The sequence below is a fragment of the Micromonas pusilla genome (assembly GCF_000151265.4).
Source record: "Micromonas pusilla CCMP1545 genomic scaffold MICPUCscaffold_9, whole genome shotgun sequence".
Classification (NCBI taxonomy): Eukaryota; Viridiplantae; Chlorophyta; class Mamiellophyceae; order Mamiellales; family Mamiellaceae; genus Micromonas; species Micromonas pusilla.
Window position 1 is genome coordinate 841,960 of NW_003315890.1, and position 16,461 is coordinate 858,420.

The window sequence follows — 16,461 nt, forward strand, 5'->3', positions numbered from 1 at the left end:
GCGGAAAAATACCGTCAGAAGACGGCCCTCTCGCCGGCGGGCGCGCGCCGGTCGACATCGTAACGCCAATGCATCGAGCGTTTAAATAGATTAACGTACTCACAACACCACACGGGGTATGCACACCCACCCCACACCCTCCCGCGCGACCCCCCCGCGCGTCTAAGACGGGGAAGACGCGCTCCGACGCGCGCGCGTCCCTCGCTCCCGCGTCGACGGTACTCATCAGAACCCAGTCGTGTCCCACAGCGTCCCGCGCGTCGTCACCGCCAGCGTCACGATGACCGCGGGCACGGCGACGAATATCGCCGCGCCGACGGTGAGCTCGTTCCAGAAACCCTCCCCCACGTACTCGTCCCCGGCCCACTTGTCGCTGTATAAGTCCTCGCGCTCCCGCGGCTTCTCCCGCGGCTTGTCCGACGCGCCCGGAGGGCTCGAGCCGCGCGGCGCGAGGTCCGCGGCGGTCACCTCTCGCCGCGGCGCCGCCGCCGCGTCGGCAGCCTTCGCCTTCGCCGCCGCCGCGCGCGCCTCTTCCTCCGTGTCGACCCCCCGCGCCCTGTCCACGAGCTCTTTCGTGATCGACACCTCCGTCTCGACGATTATGGTCGTCTCCGGGCGGTTCTGCGCGCTGCGAATCGCGTCGAGGACGAACGCGAGCCGCTCGCTGCCGTCGAGGAACCAGAGCTCGCCGTCGTTGATCGGATCACTCACCGCGACGAGCCGCTGCCCCGGGGTCACGCCCGCGGCTTCGGCTTCGCTGCCGATCGCGACGCCGGTGACGAAGATCACCGGGCCTTCCGCCTCGTTCACGGTGACCTTATCGAACTGCAGCGTCTTCTTCGCGGCTTCGGTGGAGACGACGAGGTCGATCGTGCCGTCCTCGACCGCCATCGGGTCCGCCGCGGCGCGCGTGCGAGTGGCGCGGCGCGTCGTCGTCGCGCGACGGCGCGTCGGCGTCGGCGTCGTCGCTCTGCAGGCGACGGGCGCGCGGTAGGTCGCGGCCGCGTGGAGGGTCATCGTGGATGCGGACACGGCGACGGCGAGCGTCGCGCGGCGCTAAGTGGCAGTGGCGCCGTGGGTTGTCCGGGACGACGCGCGCTCGCCGCTCGCGCGCCGCGGCCGACCGGTGCGTTCGATCCAAACGTCATTCACCCATCTCTCGGTTTCAACATTTGATCGCTTCCCCTTTCAACGGACCGATGAAGTTTTTTTTTGATGGAACGACCGCGACCCTGAGATATGTGAGCTCTTTTTTTCGAAATAAATAGTCTACGCGCTGATCCCTCCGCCGCCGCGCCGCGCCACTCGCACGCGCGCGCGGCCCATCCCGCCGCTCGTCGCACCCCAGCGGACGTCTCTCTCGACGCACGCACCGCTCCTCTCGCGCGCGTCGACGCCCGCGCCGCGCGTCATGGCCGCCGCCGCGATGACCTCCTCCGCGACCACCCGCGCCGCGACGGCGGTCGGCTCCGTCGAGTCGAGGGCGGCGCGCGCGACGACGACGACGACGACGACGACGACGACGCGTCGCCGCGCGGCGACGCTCGCGACGCGCGCGTCGTCCTCCGCGGACGCGCCCGCGGAAGCCGCGACGACGGACCCGAAAGGCCGGTACATGGCCCGAGGCGTCTCCGCGGACAAGGAGGACGTCCACGCCGCGATCGCGAACGTGGACAAAGGGCTCTTCCCGAAGGCGTTCTGCAAGGTCGTCCCGGACCTTCTCACCGGCGACGAGGAGTACTGCGCGTGCATGCACGCGGACGGCGCGGGGACGAAGTCCTCGCTCGCGTACATGTACTGGAAAGAGACCGGGGATCTGAGCGTGTGGAGAGGGATCGCGCAAGACGCGGTCATCATGAACACCGACGACCTCCTGTGCATCGGGTGCGTCGACAACATTCTGCTGTCGTCCACGATCGGACGCAACAAGTCGCTCATCCCCGGGGAGGTCCTGAAAGCCCTCATCGGAGGGACCGAGGATGTGCTGACGACGATGCGTGAGAACGGCGTCGGGATCTTGTCCACGGGGGGCGAGACCGCGGACGTCGGCGACCTCGTTCGGACCGTGATCGTGGACTCGACGGTCACGGCGCGCATGAAACGCGCGGACGTGATCAGCAACGACGCGATCGCGCCGGGGGACGTCATCGTCGGCATGGAGTCGTACGGACAAGCGACGTACGAGAGCGAGTACAACGGCGGCATGGGGAGCAACGGGCTGACGTCCGCGCGGCACGACGTCTTCGGGAAGTATCTCGCGTCCAAGTACCCGGAGTCGTACGACGCCGCCGTGCCCGAAGATCTCGTGTACTCGGGGAAGTACGTGCTCACGGACGTCGAACCGGAGACTGGGATGACCGTCGGGAAGCTCGTGCTGTCGCCGACGCGGACGTACGCGCCGGTCATCAAGAAGCTTTTGGACGTCGTCGACCGGAAAAAAATTCACGGGATGGTGCACTGCTCCGGCGGCGCGCAGAGCAAGGTTGGGCACTTCCTGAACGACGGTCTGCACGTGATCAAGGACGACATGCTCCCGGTGCCGCCGCTGTTCCGTCTCATTCAAGACTGCAGCGGCACGGAGTGGGAGGAGATGTACAAGGTGTTCAACTGCGGCCACCGCATGGAGGTGTACTGCGACGCGGCGACGGCGGAGGAGGTGATCAGAGTCAGCGAGAGCTTCAACGTCAAGGCTCAGGTCGTCGGGAGGGTCGAGGCGTGCGAGGGGAAGTCGAAGGTCACGGTGAAGAGCGAGCACGGCGAGTTCACGTACGACTCGCCGTGACGTGAGCGACGATGGGAGCGCGCGGGTAGAAGGAAGAGCTTTGATGAGTCGTCTGCCGATGGGAGCGCGCGGGTAGAAGGAAGAGCTTTGATGAGTCGTCTGCCGGATCGTCGTCGTCGTCGTCGTCGTCGTCGTCGTCGTCGTCGAGAACAGAAAGCTCGTCACCACGCGACCGTATTTTAGTCCCTCGAGCCGTCGTCGCGCGCACTCGCGCCGCGGGCGGGGTCGCCAGCGCGCGGACGCGGGCCGTTCGTCCGAACGCGACCGCGACGACGATGGGCCTGCGCGCGAAAGCGAGCGCGTTCGCGCACCCGAGAGCGCCGCACCTCGCCGCGTTGCGCTCCCGCCCGTTCACCGCGGCGGTGGAGATTCTGATCCCGTCGACGACGGACGACGACGGCGCGCTGAGGCCGCGCGCGGACGCGTCCTCCGCGCTCGACGCGTGCGGCGACGCGGAAAGGGCCGGCGTTCCGGAGTTTTACGTCGCGAGGATGACGATCGAGGAGCTCCTGTCGCGCGACTTCGTGGAGGCGCACGCGCGGGGGCGATCCGCGTCCCTCAGCGCCGTCTGCGTGGACGCGCGAATCGACGCCGAGGACGTAGCGTGCGTCACCCCGTGCGGTCGCGCGCACTTCTCGCTGACGCCGAGCTCGCACGCGAGACTGGGCGTGACGGGCGAGCCACGCGACCGCGGGACGGCGAAGCACCACGCGGTCGTGAACCTCCGGCGGAGGGGCCACGATGACAAAGGGTCGCATTTTCACGATCGACTGCGCGTCAACGCCGCGGCGATGACCGCCGCGGACGGCGCGGAGGCGTCCAAACGCGCAACATACCTGTGCGCGCACAGCGTCGACGGCGAACCCGCGAGGATGACGTTCCCGGACGGCGTGGACGCGAGGGCGGGGGTTTTGGCGTACTCTTCGCGCGCGGCGGGCGCCGCCGCCGGAGAAGAACCGCCGCCGCCGCCGCCGTCGTCCTTCTATCCGGAGTCCCGCGGCGTCTCGGACGGGGGCGAGGACGCCGCGGCGGCGCTCGCGAGCTTCCACGAGTACGTGGGCATGATATCGTGCGGGTGCGACGTCGGCGGCGACGTCGTGGAGGCGCACCGTTGGGAAGGACTCCTGGGGTCGAGACGCGTGGAGGCGGCGTTGTCGTTTTGTCGCGACGCGGTGAACGGCGGCGCGGCGCCGTGGGCGGCGGTCACGGCGTGGGGGTTCGCGGACGACCCGAGCGCGGAGAAGGCGGGAGGGTGCGCGGCGCGGAGTGGCATGAGGAGTCATCGCAGGGGCGGCGGTGGGTGGGGGGACGACATCACGTTCGTCGTCCTCCCCGGAGACGGGTACGTGATGTACTCCAGCCCGTGACCGCGGACGATTCGATTCGTTCACGAGTTAGCGATCTACTAGTAGGACGGCAGAGGGAGCGCGGGCGCGTCCGTCGTCGAGTGACTCGAGGTGACAACCAAATTTTGTATTAGAAAAACGAAAAGAAACGACGGCGATATTACGCGCCGCCAGTTTCAAGTTTCATCACCACAGACCCGGGCGCGCTAAGGGTAAGTGGTGGCGGGCGCCGCGAACGAAACGGTTCATGCCTGGACGAGCTTCTGCTCCGTCTCTCGGGTAGGAGACGCCGAGTTCTCCTTGCTCGCTCCGCTGCTGCCCCCACCGTTGCTCCCCTCTCCGGACCCGTCGTCCCCGGCGCTGCCTTCGCCGCCGCTGCTGTTGTTCTTGTCCCCTTCGCCGCCGGCGTCGCCCTCGCTCTTGAGTCGCACGAACTGGCCCTTCACCCTCGGGCGCGCCTCCGCGAGCCGCTTCCGAGACGCGTACCGCACCTTCTTATCAAAGTTCCTCTCCTTGCGCTTCTTCAAGAAGCGCGCGATCGCCTCCGCACGGCGCTCCGCGCACGTCGCGCTCGCGCCCAAACGCGCGAACGTCTTCTGCTGGTGCTCCACCGCGCCTTGAAGGACGGCGTAGAACCGGTTCATAAAGTCCATCCCGCCGGGGACGTCGCGACCGCCGCCGGGGCCGGGCATCGCGCCCATCCCGGGCGGCGGGACCATCGCGGCAGCCGCCGCGGCCATGTGCTGCGCGTAGAGCGTCGGGTCCACCCCGGGCGGGCAGGGCGGGAACGCGCCGGGGTGGAAACCTCCGGGCATCGGCATCGCGTTCATCGCCGGCTGCGGCGGCGTCGACGCGTCCTCGACGTTTCGCGGCGGCGCTTGCGGCACCCCAGTCGCGCCAGGGAACGCGCCGAGACCGGGGAAGCCGCCGGGGGGCATCGGCATGCCCGTCGCGGCGGCCGCGGCCGCCGCCGCCGCGGGGTTCGGCGGCATCCCAAAGAAAGCAGCCATCTGCGGCGGCATCCCCGGGAACATCCCCGGGAACGCGTTCGGCGCGCCCGGAAACGCCGGCGGCGCGAACCCGACCGCCGCGGTCGGCGGTTCCTTCTTCTCGCCCTCCGCCGCCGCGATACCCGCGAGGTTCGCGAGTAAGTCCCCGCCAACGTCCGGGTCCACCTTGACCTTCACGATCTGCGCTTCCGCAGCCTCTTCGAGGTTTAAGAACGACTGGAACGCGGACCGCGACGCGGAGCGACGCAAGCCAACCTTCGGCGCCTCCTCGGGGGGCGCGGTGCCTTTAGGCAGCGCAATCTCGAGCATCGTCGTCGCGCCGCCGTACGCTTTCGCGAGCTGCACGGACAGACCTTCCGGCTCCGGGGCGACGTCGTCGTCTTTCTCGTTCGCGCCCGAGCCGCTGCCGCTGTCGCACCCGCTGCCGCTTCCGGCTCCGTGCCCCGCGCCGCTCTGGCCTTGCTTCCCTTCGCCCCCTTTCTGCGGCTTCGCCGCCTTCGCGCTCGTCGCCGCCTTCGCCGCCGCTCTCGCCTTGCCCTGCGCTTTAGCTTGCGTGGACGCTTTCAGTTCCTTCGCCGCTTCCTCCGCTTCCTTGGCCGCGAGCGCGTCTTGCGCCTTCTTCCCCGCGAGACGCGAGGACCGTTTCCCTCTCCCGACCTCGTCAGCCGCGGTCGCCTTGTCGTTCTCCGCCCTCTCCACCGCGGCGGCTTCCGCGGCGACGCGCGTGGACGGCGTCGCCGTCGTCGCGTCCTGCCCGTCCGGCGACGGCCCCCGGCGCCCTTGCGCGGTTTCCGTCGACGCGCCGCTGTTGTTCGAGTGAATGCGATCCACGGACATCCCCGCGCCGCCGCCGACGGTGTGCCTCGCGAGGTCCGCCATCTGCGCCTTCTTCACCGGCTTGACGAGGTAATCCTGCGCGCCCGCTTCCGTGCACTTCGCCTGGAACTCGTCCGAGTCCACGGTGCTCATCACGATGATCGGGATCGACCGGAACGGCTTATCGCTGCTCTGGACGATCTTCATGAGCTCGAGGCCGTCCACCTCGGGCATCATGATGTCGGTCAAGACCAGGTCGATCGCGCTGCTCGGGTCTAACAGCGCGTCGATCGCTTCTTGGCCGTTCGTCGCGGTCGTGACTGTGGGTTGAAGCGCGCGGAGAGGGTTTGGAGACGTCAGCGAGGACGCGGGGCGAGGAAACGCGCGCGGGCGCTCCGCGGCCGTTGAGAAATATCCACACGAGATATTTGTTCGGAGTCTGGCGATGATGACGCGGAGGCGAGGTCCGACGCGAAGACCGCGCGCGGGGACGCACCCGAGTGCCCGCAGCTCCTGAGCATCGCCTTCACGAAGACTAAAGTCGAGTGATCGTCCTCGACGAGGAGGACGCTCAGGTTTTTACCCCCGCCGAGGGCGCCGAGCGCGTTCGCCGTCGCGGCCGTCGAACCGGCGTTCGGCGTCGACGCATTTCCCATCGCGGCCGCGGTGGTCGCGTCGTTCGTCGCGTCCACGCGCGGCTCCGCCGCGGCCGCTGCCGCCGCGGTCGGCATCGTCGATACCGTCGTTCGCGCTCCCGCACGTCCAAACGTCGAAGTCCCGAACGTTCAATCGAATCGCGTGCGACGCGCGACGCGTTCGCCGAGCCGAGCGCGAGACCGCGGGGAAATGGAGCGTCTCCCGCCGAATTTACGCCTCGCCGCGTCCGCGCTGACACGCCACCCACGCGCGCTGCTCGCCTCTCACGACGCTCGCGAGGCCTGGGACGAGTGCTTCGTGTGTGCACGCTTCGCTTTCCGCGTGCCGTCCGCGCTCGGGCCGTTCGACGCGCGCGCGCTTGTGCGAGTCCGCGTCGTGCATGTCCGAGATCATAACGAGGGAAGGGGGGATTTCGGCCGAACAATTTGTTATTTTCTCGAGATCCTCTCACTGATCCTCTAACTGATTGCCCATACGGCGCGTACGCGCGCCCATCGTACGGAACGATCCTCCACGTCGTCGCTCTGCACAACTGTCGATTCGAAAATATCTCGGGCGAAATTTCGCGGGCTGACCGTGGGAAATTCCGCGCCCCGTCATTTTCCGTGGTTCACGTGATCGATCGCGCGCCCAGTTGTCGATGCGTTGGCAATCATCTTGATCGCGAAATTTGTCTCTTTCATCGGACCTCGCGATCGCGGATCGCCTTTTTAACTCCTCGTTTGACTCGACGATCCACGAATGTTATTTTTTCCTCCTCGCCGGATAACCGCTTTTTTCAGCCTCGGGGAAAACCGATGCACGGAGGAAACCTCTCGCGACGCTCGTTACTCGTGAAAACTCGCACATCGTACAAAATCAAATCGTCTACCACACGCCGAGGGCGCGCTTCTCCGGAAAACACGTCGCGCGCGCGCGCGCGCGACACGCCCGGCAGGCGCCTCTCGATCGTGCTCGAGCTACGCGTGCAAAGAAAATTAGCTCTTTTCCGTTCCGTTCGCGCGGCGACGTCGACGTCGGGTCTGTCACGCCTTCGCCACCGCGCTCGCGGCGCTGCTCCGCGTCGTCCGCTTCCGCGTCGCCGACAGCTCCACCTTCCCGCCTACGTCCTCGCCCCCACCACCCCGCGCTCTCTTCGAGCTCTGGTTCGCCTCCCCGCTCGGCGACGGCGGCGAGTTCGTCGGCGGCGACACGCTCTTCCGCCCCGCGGAGCTCTTACTCTTGCTCCGCGACCGCCGCCGCTCCTCGGCTTCTTTCGCGGGGTCGAACAACCGCAACACGCCCAGGAACATCCTTCCGTGCTGCTCGCTGTGCACGGGCGCGACGGTCAGCCTGTTCGTGAACTTGGTCCCGTCCTTCCGGTAATTCGTGAGCTTCGCCTCCGCGCACGCGCCCTGAGGGTCGTTCCATACGAGCGAACGTCGGGGTGGAGTTCATAGGCGTCAGTTGGAGTTGAAAGGCGTCGAGGGCGGGTATTGAAAGCGAGGGGTGATGGGCGGAGAGATGCGCCTTGCAAAGTCCTTAAGAAACGGCGTTCACCACGCCGACGGGGTCGTATGGGGACCAGTGTATAAAACGCGCCTGACGCATCACCGCGTGCGCGAGCGCCTTGACGATGGCGTACTCCGTCTCGGGGCCTGGCGAGGGTGGGATGGGGGGGGGGAGGACGTCAGTCAGGAGCGATAGAAAAGAAAGAGATAGAAAGAGGAGGAGGAAAGCGTCGAGAGGAGAAGAAGAGGGAGGAAGGGTCCATCGCATCGCGCGCCTTGAATGAGCCGCTTGATCGTCTTCCCCGCGACTTCGCTCGCGGTGTACCCGCAGAGTCGCTCCCACGGCTCGTTCACGTACCGAATCGTCGTGCCGTCGATGTCGGTTATGATCCGCGCCTCCTCCGACGGCTGCATCGCCTCTTCGATCGTGAACGGCATCCCGCTCTCCTCCGCGTTGCTGATGATCAGCGGCGGCGTGGACTCGCGTCCGGACCCCGACCCGCCCGCGCCGGAGCCGTCGTCGCCGCTCGTCGTCGTCTCCTCGAGCTCGCTGCTTCCGTCGTCGCTGCTCGTGGTCTCCGTCTCGTTTGCTGCGCCCTTCGTCGTCTCGAGGGGAAGACCGCCGCCGCCGCCGGGGATGTTGTCGCGTTCGCCTGTGGTGACGACCGACCATGGAGCGCCGGTCCGTTCCGACGTCGCCGTGGACAAGAAGACTTTTCTCTCCGTCGCCGTCGCCGCGCCCGAGCCCGACGTCCCGAGGGTGTTCCCCCCGCCGCACGTCTTGTCCTCACCGGTCGTCGCCGCGGTTGCACAGTTGTCCGGCAACAGCGCCTCCATGGGCGTGCCTTTCAGCATCCCGACGCCGTGCTTCTCGACGTACCCGACCGCGTTGCTCACGATGAAGTTCAGCGACGCCTCTCTCCTGTACAGCTCGTCGCGAAGGTTCCAATTCCGTTGCTCTAAATCGCACGCGCTCTTGTGCAGCGACTTTCCGTCTTCTTCGAGGGACGTGAGCTTGGACGTCGCGAGGAAGTACTTCTTGATGATCTCTTCGCGATCCATCCCCACGAGCGCGCGCGTGTCCGCGTCGAGGTCGTGCAGAGCCGCGTGGAGGTTGTGCCCCTTCCCGAGCTCGAGTCTCAAAACGTCGTGCTCCGCCGTCATCTTCTTGAATCTCTCCTCGGTCTCGTCGCGCGCGTTGACGAGCTGCTTCATTCTCGTGCGGACGTCGAGGTACAACCGCGCGAGGTTCTCCGTGGGCATCTGACGGAACGGATGGTGCAGCTCCGTGGCCTCGTCGGACTCCGCGCTCCCGCCGCTTCCCTCGGCTTCTTTTTCGCCGCTCGCCCCGCTCGAGTGGGGGGACGGGCGCTTTTTCTTCGGATTCTCGTTCGGCCACGACGGCGCGCGCGCGGACGCGTCCGCGCCGGATTTCGCGCGGACCTCCGTCTCGGTCATTTCCATGCACGGCACGACGAACCCGCGCGCGATGCGAGGGTGCGATCGGCGCGCGCGCGGTTCAATGAGGGCGCAGAAGGGAGGGGCGCCTAGGTTTGGCGCTTTATAAATATCTAGCCAAATCCTGAAATGCACTTTTTGCGATCTCAAATCAGAAGTACAGTAAGTTACTGCGCGGCCGCCGTCATTCCGGCTGCAAACGCGCGGTTCCGGTCGATCGTGACCGTGACCGAGTCTTTGAAAGGGAAAAGGCAGAATCCCGCGGTTTCAAAAGTATCTTTCGAACCGAAGCCGTCGGTTGAAAAAAGCGCGGTCACCGCGAGACGCCGCGAATCGCCGATCTGGCGATACTTTTCGGAGAGCACGTGACGACGACGACGACGTCAGCTCCGATCGCCAGCCAGACTTCGACGCGCGCGTCCTCGTCAAACGATGTCTACGATGTCCGTCACGCGCACTCCGATCGCCGCGCGCGCGTCCGCGTTCGCATCCGCTGGACGATCCGCCGTCCGCCGCGCCGTCGCGCCGGCGCGCGGGGTCGCCACCCCGCGCGGCCGCCGCGGCTGCGTGATCGTCCGCGCGGACGTCTGGTCGGAGATGAGTGGATACATGAAGTCGCAGTGCGAGGAAGCCGCCGCGCTCGAGGCGAAGGACGTCGAGGCGGGCAGGGCGAAGTGGATCGAGATCGACCGACAGGTCCCCGGCGCGCGGCTCGCGTATCAGGAGCACAAGGGCGACGGGAAGAACGCGGACGCGCTCGAGAAGTTCTGCGACGACGACCCGAACGCGGAGGAGTGCAAGGTGTTCGACGAGTAAACAAACGCGGGACGGAGACGCGTCGTCCGAACCGAAGAGAGGGAGAGCGAGCGAGAGAGGAAGAAGACGTGATGCATCGCGACGCGTCCTCGCGCGGACACGACATTTTCGCATGATGCGAAACTCAGCGTCGACCGCGTCGTCGTGTCGTCGTTACCGTTCAGCAGTCTATGTTACCGACGAAGACTACGGAGTGTTTGTTATCGTAACAACGAGACCGCCGCGCCTTCCCCGCCTCGGCGGCGTCGCGTCAGTTCACCTCCATCCCGCCGCCCTGGACCGACCCGCCGCCGCCGGCCGCGCTGACGTCCACGCCAAACTTCTCCAGCATGTGATCCGTCTCCACCTTGCTGACGAGTAAATTCACACTAGACTTGCCCTTCCAGCACGCGATGGCGAGCTCCTCCGGCGCGAGCACCCCCCCCGCGCCGAGCGCTGCTCTCTCCTCCGCCGTCCCGAGCCTGGGCAAGAACACGCACGATCCCGCGACGGCGCTCGTTACCTCCGCTCTCGTGGCGTCGTCCGTGAATAGAGGCTTGTCCGGGCGCTCCGGGTCCGGCGCGAGCTGCAGCGAGCGCTTCTGCAGGATGAGCTTGAGCTCCGCGAGCGTCGGGCGGATGATCTGCCGGGTCAGAAACGGCAGCGTCATCGTCAAGCCGTCCTGCACGAGCCGGTAGTCGCACGTGTCCCCGGCGGAGTCTTTGTGCTCCTGACGCTCGAAAATCTTCAGCCCGGCGGCGATCACCTTGAGGTTTTCGCGCACGTCCGCGGCGAGGTACTCCCGCAGGCCGTTGCTGAGCATGTACACGCGCTTCGGTCGACTGTTATCCGCGGTGCGCGTCACCGCGTTTTTATGCAACGGCAGCTTCTCGCGGTCGATGCCGTACGTCGTCGTGATCGAGTCGATCACGCCGGGGTCCACGACCGGGAGTATGGGATCCAAACCGCCGTATCCGCCGCCGCCGCGACCGCCGCCGCCCCTGCCGCCGCCTCTGCCGCCGCCGCCGCCGCCGCCGCGGGAGTCCGCGCCTCGCCGCCCGCCGCCTCTGGCTTGCGTGAGCAGCAGCTCCTTCTCCGGGACGAGCGGGCCGTTCGCCTCCGCCTCGCGCAGCGCGCGAAGGTCGTGCGAGTTCCACAGCGTCAGCGTCACGCTGACGCGCTGCTCCGCGGTGTCGACGGTCAGCTCCGTCCGCACGGTGATCGGCCCCCGCAGTTTCTTGTTCGGGTCCTCGGGCGCCGCGGGCATCTCTCGCTTCTTGTCGAACACGGCGATGAAGAACCCTCCGGTGTCGTCTTGGTGCGGCAACACCCGCATGCACCGCTCGAGCGGCAGCGCGTCGCTCTCCGCGTCCGAGAACATCGTGGGGTGACACTTGAACGGACCCTCCGGTCTCCCTTCCGCGTCGTGCTTCCCGTGCTTGTCCCACGCCTGCCACGTCTTCACGCCCGGGACGCGTCGAAGGTTCGGCATCTCGCCGGACATGTCCACGAGCTCGAGCGCGCCGTCGGATTGTTTCAACATCGCGGCGACGACAGCCTCGTCCTCGATCGGGTTGAACGTGCACGTGCTGTACACGAGCCTCCCGCCGATTTTCAACAAATGCGCCGCGCGCATGGCGATCTTCAGCTGCAGCGGGTGCAGCCCGTTGCCGTTCCCGACTGTCCACCGCGGCCAAATGTCCGGCGCCTTTCGCATCGTCCCGTCGCCGCTGCACGGGACGTCGCACAGTATGGAGTCGAACGGGAACGTCCGCCCGCCCATGGACTTGATCTCCGGGAAGTTCTGCGCCTCGTGGTTCGTGACTAAGAGCCCTGGGGAGTTCACGCGCTTCGTCTGGTGCGTCAGAAGGTTGCAGCGTTTGATGTCCACGTCGTTGGCGACGACGAAACCCTCCGGCAACGCCTGAGGATCGTTCAAGCCGCCGTGGAGCATCTCGAGGAGCTGGAACGTCTTCGACCCGGGCGCGGCGCACATGTCCAGGACGAGATGGTGCGGCTCGATCTTCAAGAAGAACGCGGGGATCATGGAGACGACCTCCTGGCGCGTGATGGACCCGTACTCGTTGGCGCGCTTGACGAATTCGTGAATCGACTCCAAGTGCGGCAGCCTCCGCAGCTGCTGCCGCGAGTAGTTGAACTGCCACGCGAGCCTGTCGGGGTACCACCGCACCGCGGTCGGGGGCTTCACCTCGGGCTCGGTGGGCTCGCACTCGGCGGCGGCGCCGGCGTCCACGACGTCCGGGACCTTCGCGAAGAGCTTGTTCTCGATCTGATCGCGAATGTCCTCCGCGTACTTCCCGCTGCCGTTGATCCGGAACGACGTCGGCAGCGGCGTCCTGAGCGACGCCATGAAGTCGTCCCACTCCCCGTCCGGGACGATCTTCTGTGCTTTGTAGTACTCCTCGAACTTCTCGTTCGTCTTGTCGTAGCTCGCGTACGCGCCCGCGCCGTTCCCTCCTCCTCTCCCTCCTCGCTCCTTGCTCGGATCCCACACGTTGTCGCGCTTGCCCTTCTTGAAGTCGCGCTTCAGGACGCGGTCGTCCCCGCCCTTACGCTTGAACCCGCGTCCGCCTCTGCCGCCCATCGTGTCCGGTGTCTTCTCGACGAGCGCGTGAAGTCGACGCGTGGACGGTTCGCGCACCTGTGCGCGCGCGCGCGGAGGAGTGCGCGCGTCGGCGATGGGAAACTCCGACAGACAGGAATCTGGTTTGGCGGCGGCGGCGCGGCGCTCTTCTCGCGCACGTTTCGCCTGCATCGAGTCATCTGTTTCCCTCACAACGCGTCGCACGACGCGCTTCGACTCAAACACCCGCAAACGAACATGTCAGATTGGAACCAAGGCGGGGGATATCAGCAAGGCGGCGGCGGCGGCGGCGGCGGCGGCTGGAACCAAGGCGGCGGCGGCGGCGGCGGCGGCGGCGGCTCGCAGCAGTACGGCGGCGCGTGGGGCGGTCGACAAGGCGGAGGCGGCTCCTTCGGAGGGGGCGGCGGCTTCAACAACACCCGCCCTGGGGACTGGCAGTGCCCCGCCGGGTGCGGGAACGTGTTCGCGTCGAAGATGAACTGCTTCCGATGCGGCATGCCGAAGCCGGAAGGCGCCGGCGACGCGGTGCGTCTCTTCGCGCGCGCGCGATCGCGCCCCCTCCCCGCGGTCGATCGATTCGAGAATCCGTCAGATCGCGTCGTTCGTCCCGAGAACCCACGCGCGAGGGGCGTTTTTACCCTACGAACCCCCCGATCGGACGGATCGCCGACGCCTCCTCTCTTCTCTCTCTCCCTTCCTCCCTCCCATCGTCAGGGCGGCGGCGGATACAACCAAGGCGGCGGCGACTACGGCAACGGCGGCGGCGGCGGCTGGGGCGGCGGCGGCTCCCGCGGCGGGTACGGGTACAACGACCGCCCCAGAGGCGGCCCCACGCCGAGGCCCGGGGACTGGAACTGCCCCGCCGGGTGCGGGCTCGTCTTCGCGTCCAAGTACAACTGCTTCCGCTGCGGCGCGCCCAAGCCGGAAGGCGCGGGCGCGGAGTACGGCGAACGCCAGGACCAAGGCGGTTACGACCGCGGCGGCCCGCCCCCGGGCGAAGCGCCGCCGCGGGACATCTCCGTGGACGAGTACCGCAGCTCGGGCAGGAGCGCGCAAGAGCTCGCGGACAGCCTCACGCGCGAGCAGCGGTGATTTCCGCGACGGGTTGAAAATTTCGTCGCGTCGCGCGGTCGGGTCGGATCGTCGGACGCGCGTGAACTGTGGCGCCGACGAACCTGTCGTCGCTCGGGCGTCGTCTTCTTGGGACGCGCAAATGGATGCGGTTGGGCGCGAAAACGCCCCCGCGCCGAGCGTTCTCAGTGTTGTTTTCTTGTTCTTGTAGACTCGCGGCTCGCGAGCGGTAAAAGTGATTTTTTCGTTGTTGATACATTTCGGTGATACAAACAGAACGCGCCTCTCCCATCCTCCTAGCTCTGCAACCACGCGGTCAGCGCGAACGATAGCACGCTCCCGGTGGCTAACCCACCGATCACCGCGAGAGACAGCTTCGCGCCCTCCTCCCCGCGCTTCCCCGGAGCCACGAACGACGGACCGTACATCATGCACGTCGACCCGAGGTGCCCGTTCGTGAAGCTCATCGCGGCGACGAGCGCGACTGGCCACACGTCCGAGCCCGCGAGCGCGCGTCGCACGCCCCAGGACCCCTCCACGACGACGTTGCACATCAACAGCGGCGGTATCAACGCGATTCTCGCGATGGAGAGCACCACCAGCACCCACCCGCGCGGCGGGGACTTCAAGCCAGCCCCGCCGGTTCCGGCCCCAGCCGCGCGCCGCCCGAAAAAGTCGCACGCGTTGGCGAGGAGAAACATCGTCGGCGCGAAGAGGTCGCCGGAGAGGCGCGACGCGATCCCAGCCCCCGGCGGTCGCGCGACGCACGGCGGCGCCGTCGCCGGATTCGACGCCGAGCATATGCTGCTCGTGACGGACGGGAACACCACGAGCGTCACCGCGAAGGTGATGAACACGGCCGCGCGGTACGAGCGCGCGTCCGCCGCGGAGCGTCGCGTCGCACGTCGCGAATCGTCTTCGCCGCGTTCTTCGCTCGCGCTTTCGCCCCCGTCCCGCAGCAGCGGCGCGATCACGGCGTCCTCCTCGTCGCCTTCCTCGCCCTCCCTGAACGCGGCGACGCTCTCTCTCTCCGCGGCGATCGCGGCGTGGTGCCGATAGAACGGCGTCCGCTCCAGAAACGCGCACCCCGCGAAGCACGCGAACACGAGCGCGGCGGAGACGAAAAAGTACCCGCGCGCCGTCGCGTCGGCGTCGGCGTCGGCGTCGGCGTCGGCGCCGTCGTCGCGCCGATCGACGTCCACGCCCCCCCCCCCCGCCGCCGCCGCCGGTCGCGGTGGAGATCACCGCGACGACGCTGCTGACGACCCCGCTCGCGGCTTGCCCGCTCATGATCGCCTGGTTATACCGCGGCGGGAGGAACGACGACGACGCGAAGGACCCGCCCTGCGCGAACGCGGTGAGGACGCCCATCAACGCGAGCGTGATCAGCGTCGTCGCCATGACCGCGTCGCCGGACGCGTCGTCGTCGTACGTGAACGCCCCGGTCGCCGCCAACAAGATCGCCATCCCGAGCAGCGGCGCGGGCACGCGAAGGAACGACGACAGCTTCGGTATGAGCTTAGCGCGGACGACGAGGCACAGCGCGAGGACGTTGGCGAACATGTACGTCACCGCGAAGACGCCCTCGAACGAGTCCGCGAGCGCGCGCGCGAACGGGGGCGTGAAGAGCCTCCTGTCGAAGTACGCGCGCTCGGTGATGAAGATGTTCCACGGGAATAACGTCCCCGCGCCGGCGAGGAAGAGGATGACGTACGTGATGTCGTGCCTGCGATGGACGGACGGACGGACGCGGGGGTGGGGCGGGGATGGATGTCAGCGGACAGCACGGTTCGCGTCGTCGGTTTGAACGAACGACGCGAACGCGAGATGCGAGCGCGCTCGGCGACGCGCTCGGCGACGCGCGTACCTATCCCGGGGGGGCGCGCGGTCGCCCACGTTCTCCGCGACGTCCACCGCGGCGTCGGAATCGCCGTCTGACATCGCGTCTCGCGTCGCGTCGCGTCGCGTGCGCGCGCGCGCGCGGCTCCTCCGAGGAAAGCGAAAAGTTCGCGCGTCTTTTCACGCTCGCTCAGCTGGCTGCTGGCCTCGATGGTTGGATCGAGCCGCCGACGTGGCCTCGAATCGTCGGCGCTCGCTCGGGGCACAACGAAACGCACGCACGCGCGCGCGACGTCATGGCTTCCGTATCCGCGATCCTCCACACCACCGCGGCCGCGCGGGTCGCGCCGAAGTGCGCGCGCGCGACGCGCGGCGGCGCGCGCGCGAGCGCCGCGCGCGCGTCCGCGCCGGGCCGGAAATCGTCGAGCGAGAAATCGCTCCTCCTTAGCGCTCGCGCGGCGACCGCGCCCGCGGGGCTCTTCCGGGCGTCCGCGGCGCCGAGCACGCGCCGCGGCGCTCGCGTCGTGACCTCCGCCGCGGCCGACGACGAAGAGAAGGTGCGCGAGCGTCCACGCGACGCCCGACCCGACCC

General features: G+C 67.7%; 10 protein-coding genes across 10 annotated transcripts in view; 5 read left to right on the forward strand and 5 right to left on the reverse strand.

The window, feature by feature from the left end:
• Positions 1-225: 225 nt before the first annotated feature.
• Positions 226-1,017, reverse strand: MICPUCDRAFT_41396 (uncharacterized protein; the record flags this gene model as incomplete). Its single annotated transcript, XM_003061241.1, has 1 exon — positions 226-1,017. One exon carries the CDS (start codon positions 1,015-1,017, stop codon positions 226-228), a length of 792 nt encoding a protein of 263 aa, XP_003061287.1.
• A 598-nt stretch (positions 1,018-1,615) lies between these two features.
• On the forward strand, positions 1,616-2,782 carry MICPUCDRAFT_44665 (uncharacterized protein; the record flags this gene model as incomplete). The annotated part of the gene is made up of 1 exon (XM_003060977.1): positions 1,616-2,782. The coding sequence occupies one exon, from the start codon at positions 1,616-1,618 to the stop codon at positions 2,780-2,782; it is 1,167 nt and encodes a 388-aa protein (XP_003061023.1).
• A 275-nt stretch (positions 2,783-3,057) lies between these two features.
• MICPUCDRAFT_60873 (uncharacterized protein) lies at positions 3,058-4,149 on the forward strand (the record flags this gene model as incomplete). Its single annotated transcript, XM_003060978.1, has 1 exon — positions 3,058-4,149. The coding sequence occupies one exon, from the start codon at positions 3,058-3,060 to the stop codon at positions 4,147-4,149; it is 1,092 nt and encodes a 363-aa protein (XP_003061024.1).
• A 94-nt stretch (positions 4,150-4,243) lies between these two features.
• Positions 4,244-6,685, reverse strand: MICPUCDRAFT_48139 (uncharacterized protein; the record flags this gene model as incomplete). Its single annotated transcript, XM_003061242.1, has 2 exons — positions 4,244-6,274; positions 6,451-6,685. 2 exons carry the CDS (start codon positions 6,683-6,685, stop codon positions 4,374-4,376), a joined length of 2,136 nt encoding a protein of 711 aa, XP_003061288.1. The 3' UTR covers positions 4,244-4,373.
• Positions 6,686-8,284: 1,599 nt separating this feature from the next.
• Positions 8,285-9,585, reverse strand: MICPUCDRAFT_63538 (uncharacterized protein; the record flags this gene model as incomplete). Its single annotated transcript, XM_003061243.1, has 1 exon — positions 8,285-9,585. The coding sequence occupies exon 1, from the start codon at positions 9,563-9,565 to the stop codon at positions 8,285-8,287; it is 1,281 nt and encodes a 426-aa protein (XP_003061289.1). The 5' UTR covers positions 9,566-9,585.
• A 406-nt stretch (positions 9,586-9,991) lies between these two features.
• Positions 9,992-10,375, forward strand: MICPUCDRAFT_60876 (uncharacterized protein; the record flags this gene model as incomplete). Its single annotated transcript, XM_003060979.1, has 1 exon — positions 9,992-10,375. One exon carries the CDS (start codon positions 9,992-9,994, stop codon positions 10,373-10,375), a length of 384 nt encoding a protein of 127 aa, XP_003061025.1.
• Positions 10,376-10,625: 250 nt separating this feature from the next.
• On the reverse strand, positions 10,626-13,011 carry MICPUCDRAFT_45780 (uncharacterized protein; the record flags this gene model as incomplete). Its single annotated transcript, XM_003061244.1, has 3 exons — positions 11,512-13,011; positions 11,043-11,367; positions 10,626-10,997 (listed from the first exon to the last, which is right to left on the reverse strand). The coding sequence occupies exons 1-3, from the start codon at positions 12,957-12,959 to the stop codon at positions 10,626-10,628; spliced, it is 2,145 nt and encodes a 714-aa protein (XP_003061290.1). The 5' UTR covers positions 12,960-13,011.
• A 185-nt stretch (positions 13,012-13,196) lies between these two features.
• MICPUCDRAFT_60878 (uncharacterized protein) lies at positions 13,197-14,296 on the forward strand (the record flags this gene model as incomplete). Its single annotated transcript, XM_003060980.1, has 1 exon — positions 13,197-14,296. The coding sequence occupies one exon, from the start codon at positions 13,197-13,199 to the stop codon at positions 14,049-14,051; it is 855 nt and encodes a 284-aa protein (XP_003061026.1). The 3' UTR covers positions 14,052-14,296.
• On the reverse strand, positions 14,262-15,971 carry MICPUCDRAFT_60879 (equilibrative nucleoside transporter family; the record flags this gene model as incomplete). Its single annotated transcript, XM_003061245.1, has 3 exons — positions 14,262-15,100; positions 15,276-15,756; positions 15,898-15,971. 3 exons carry the CDS (start codon positions 15,969-15,971, stop codon positions 14,327-14,329), a joined length of 1,329 nt encoding a protein of 442 aa, XP_003061291.1. The 3' UTR covers positions 14,262-14,326.
• Positions 15,972-16,165: 194 nt separating this feature from the next.
• Positions 16,166-16,461, forward strand: part of MICPUCDRAFT_60880 (uncharacterized protein) — a gene marked incomplete at both ends in the record, with an annotated part of 867 nt that continues 571 nt past the window's right edge. Inside the window, one exon of the mRNA XM_003060981.1 lies at positions 16,166-16,426. Within this exon, the coding sequence (XP_003061027.1) occupies positions 16,166-16,426 (261 nt within the window). The remainder of the gene's footprint in view (positions 16,427-16,461) is intronic.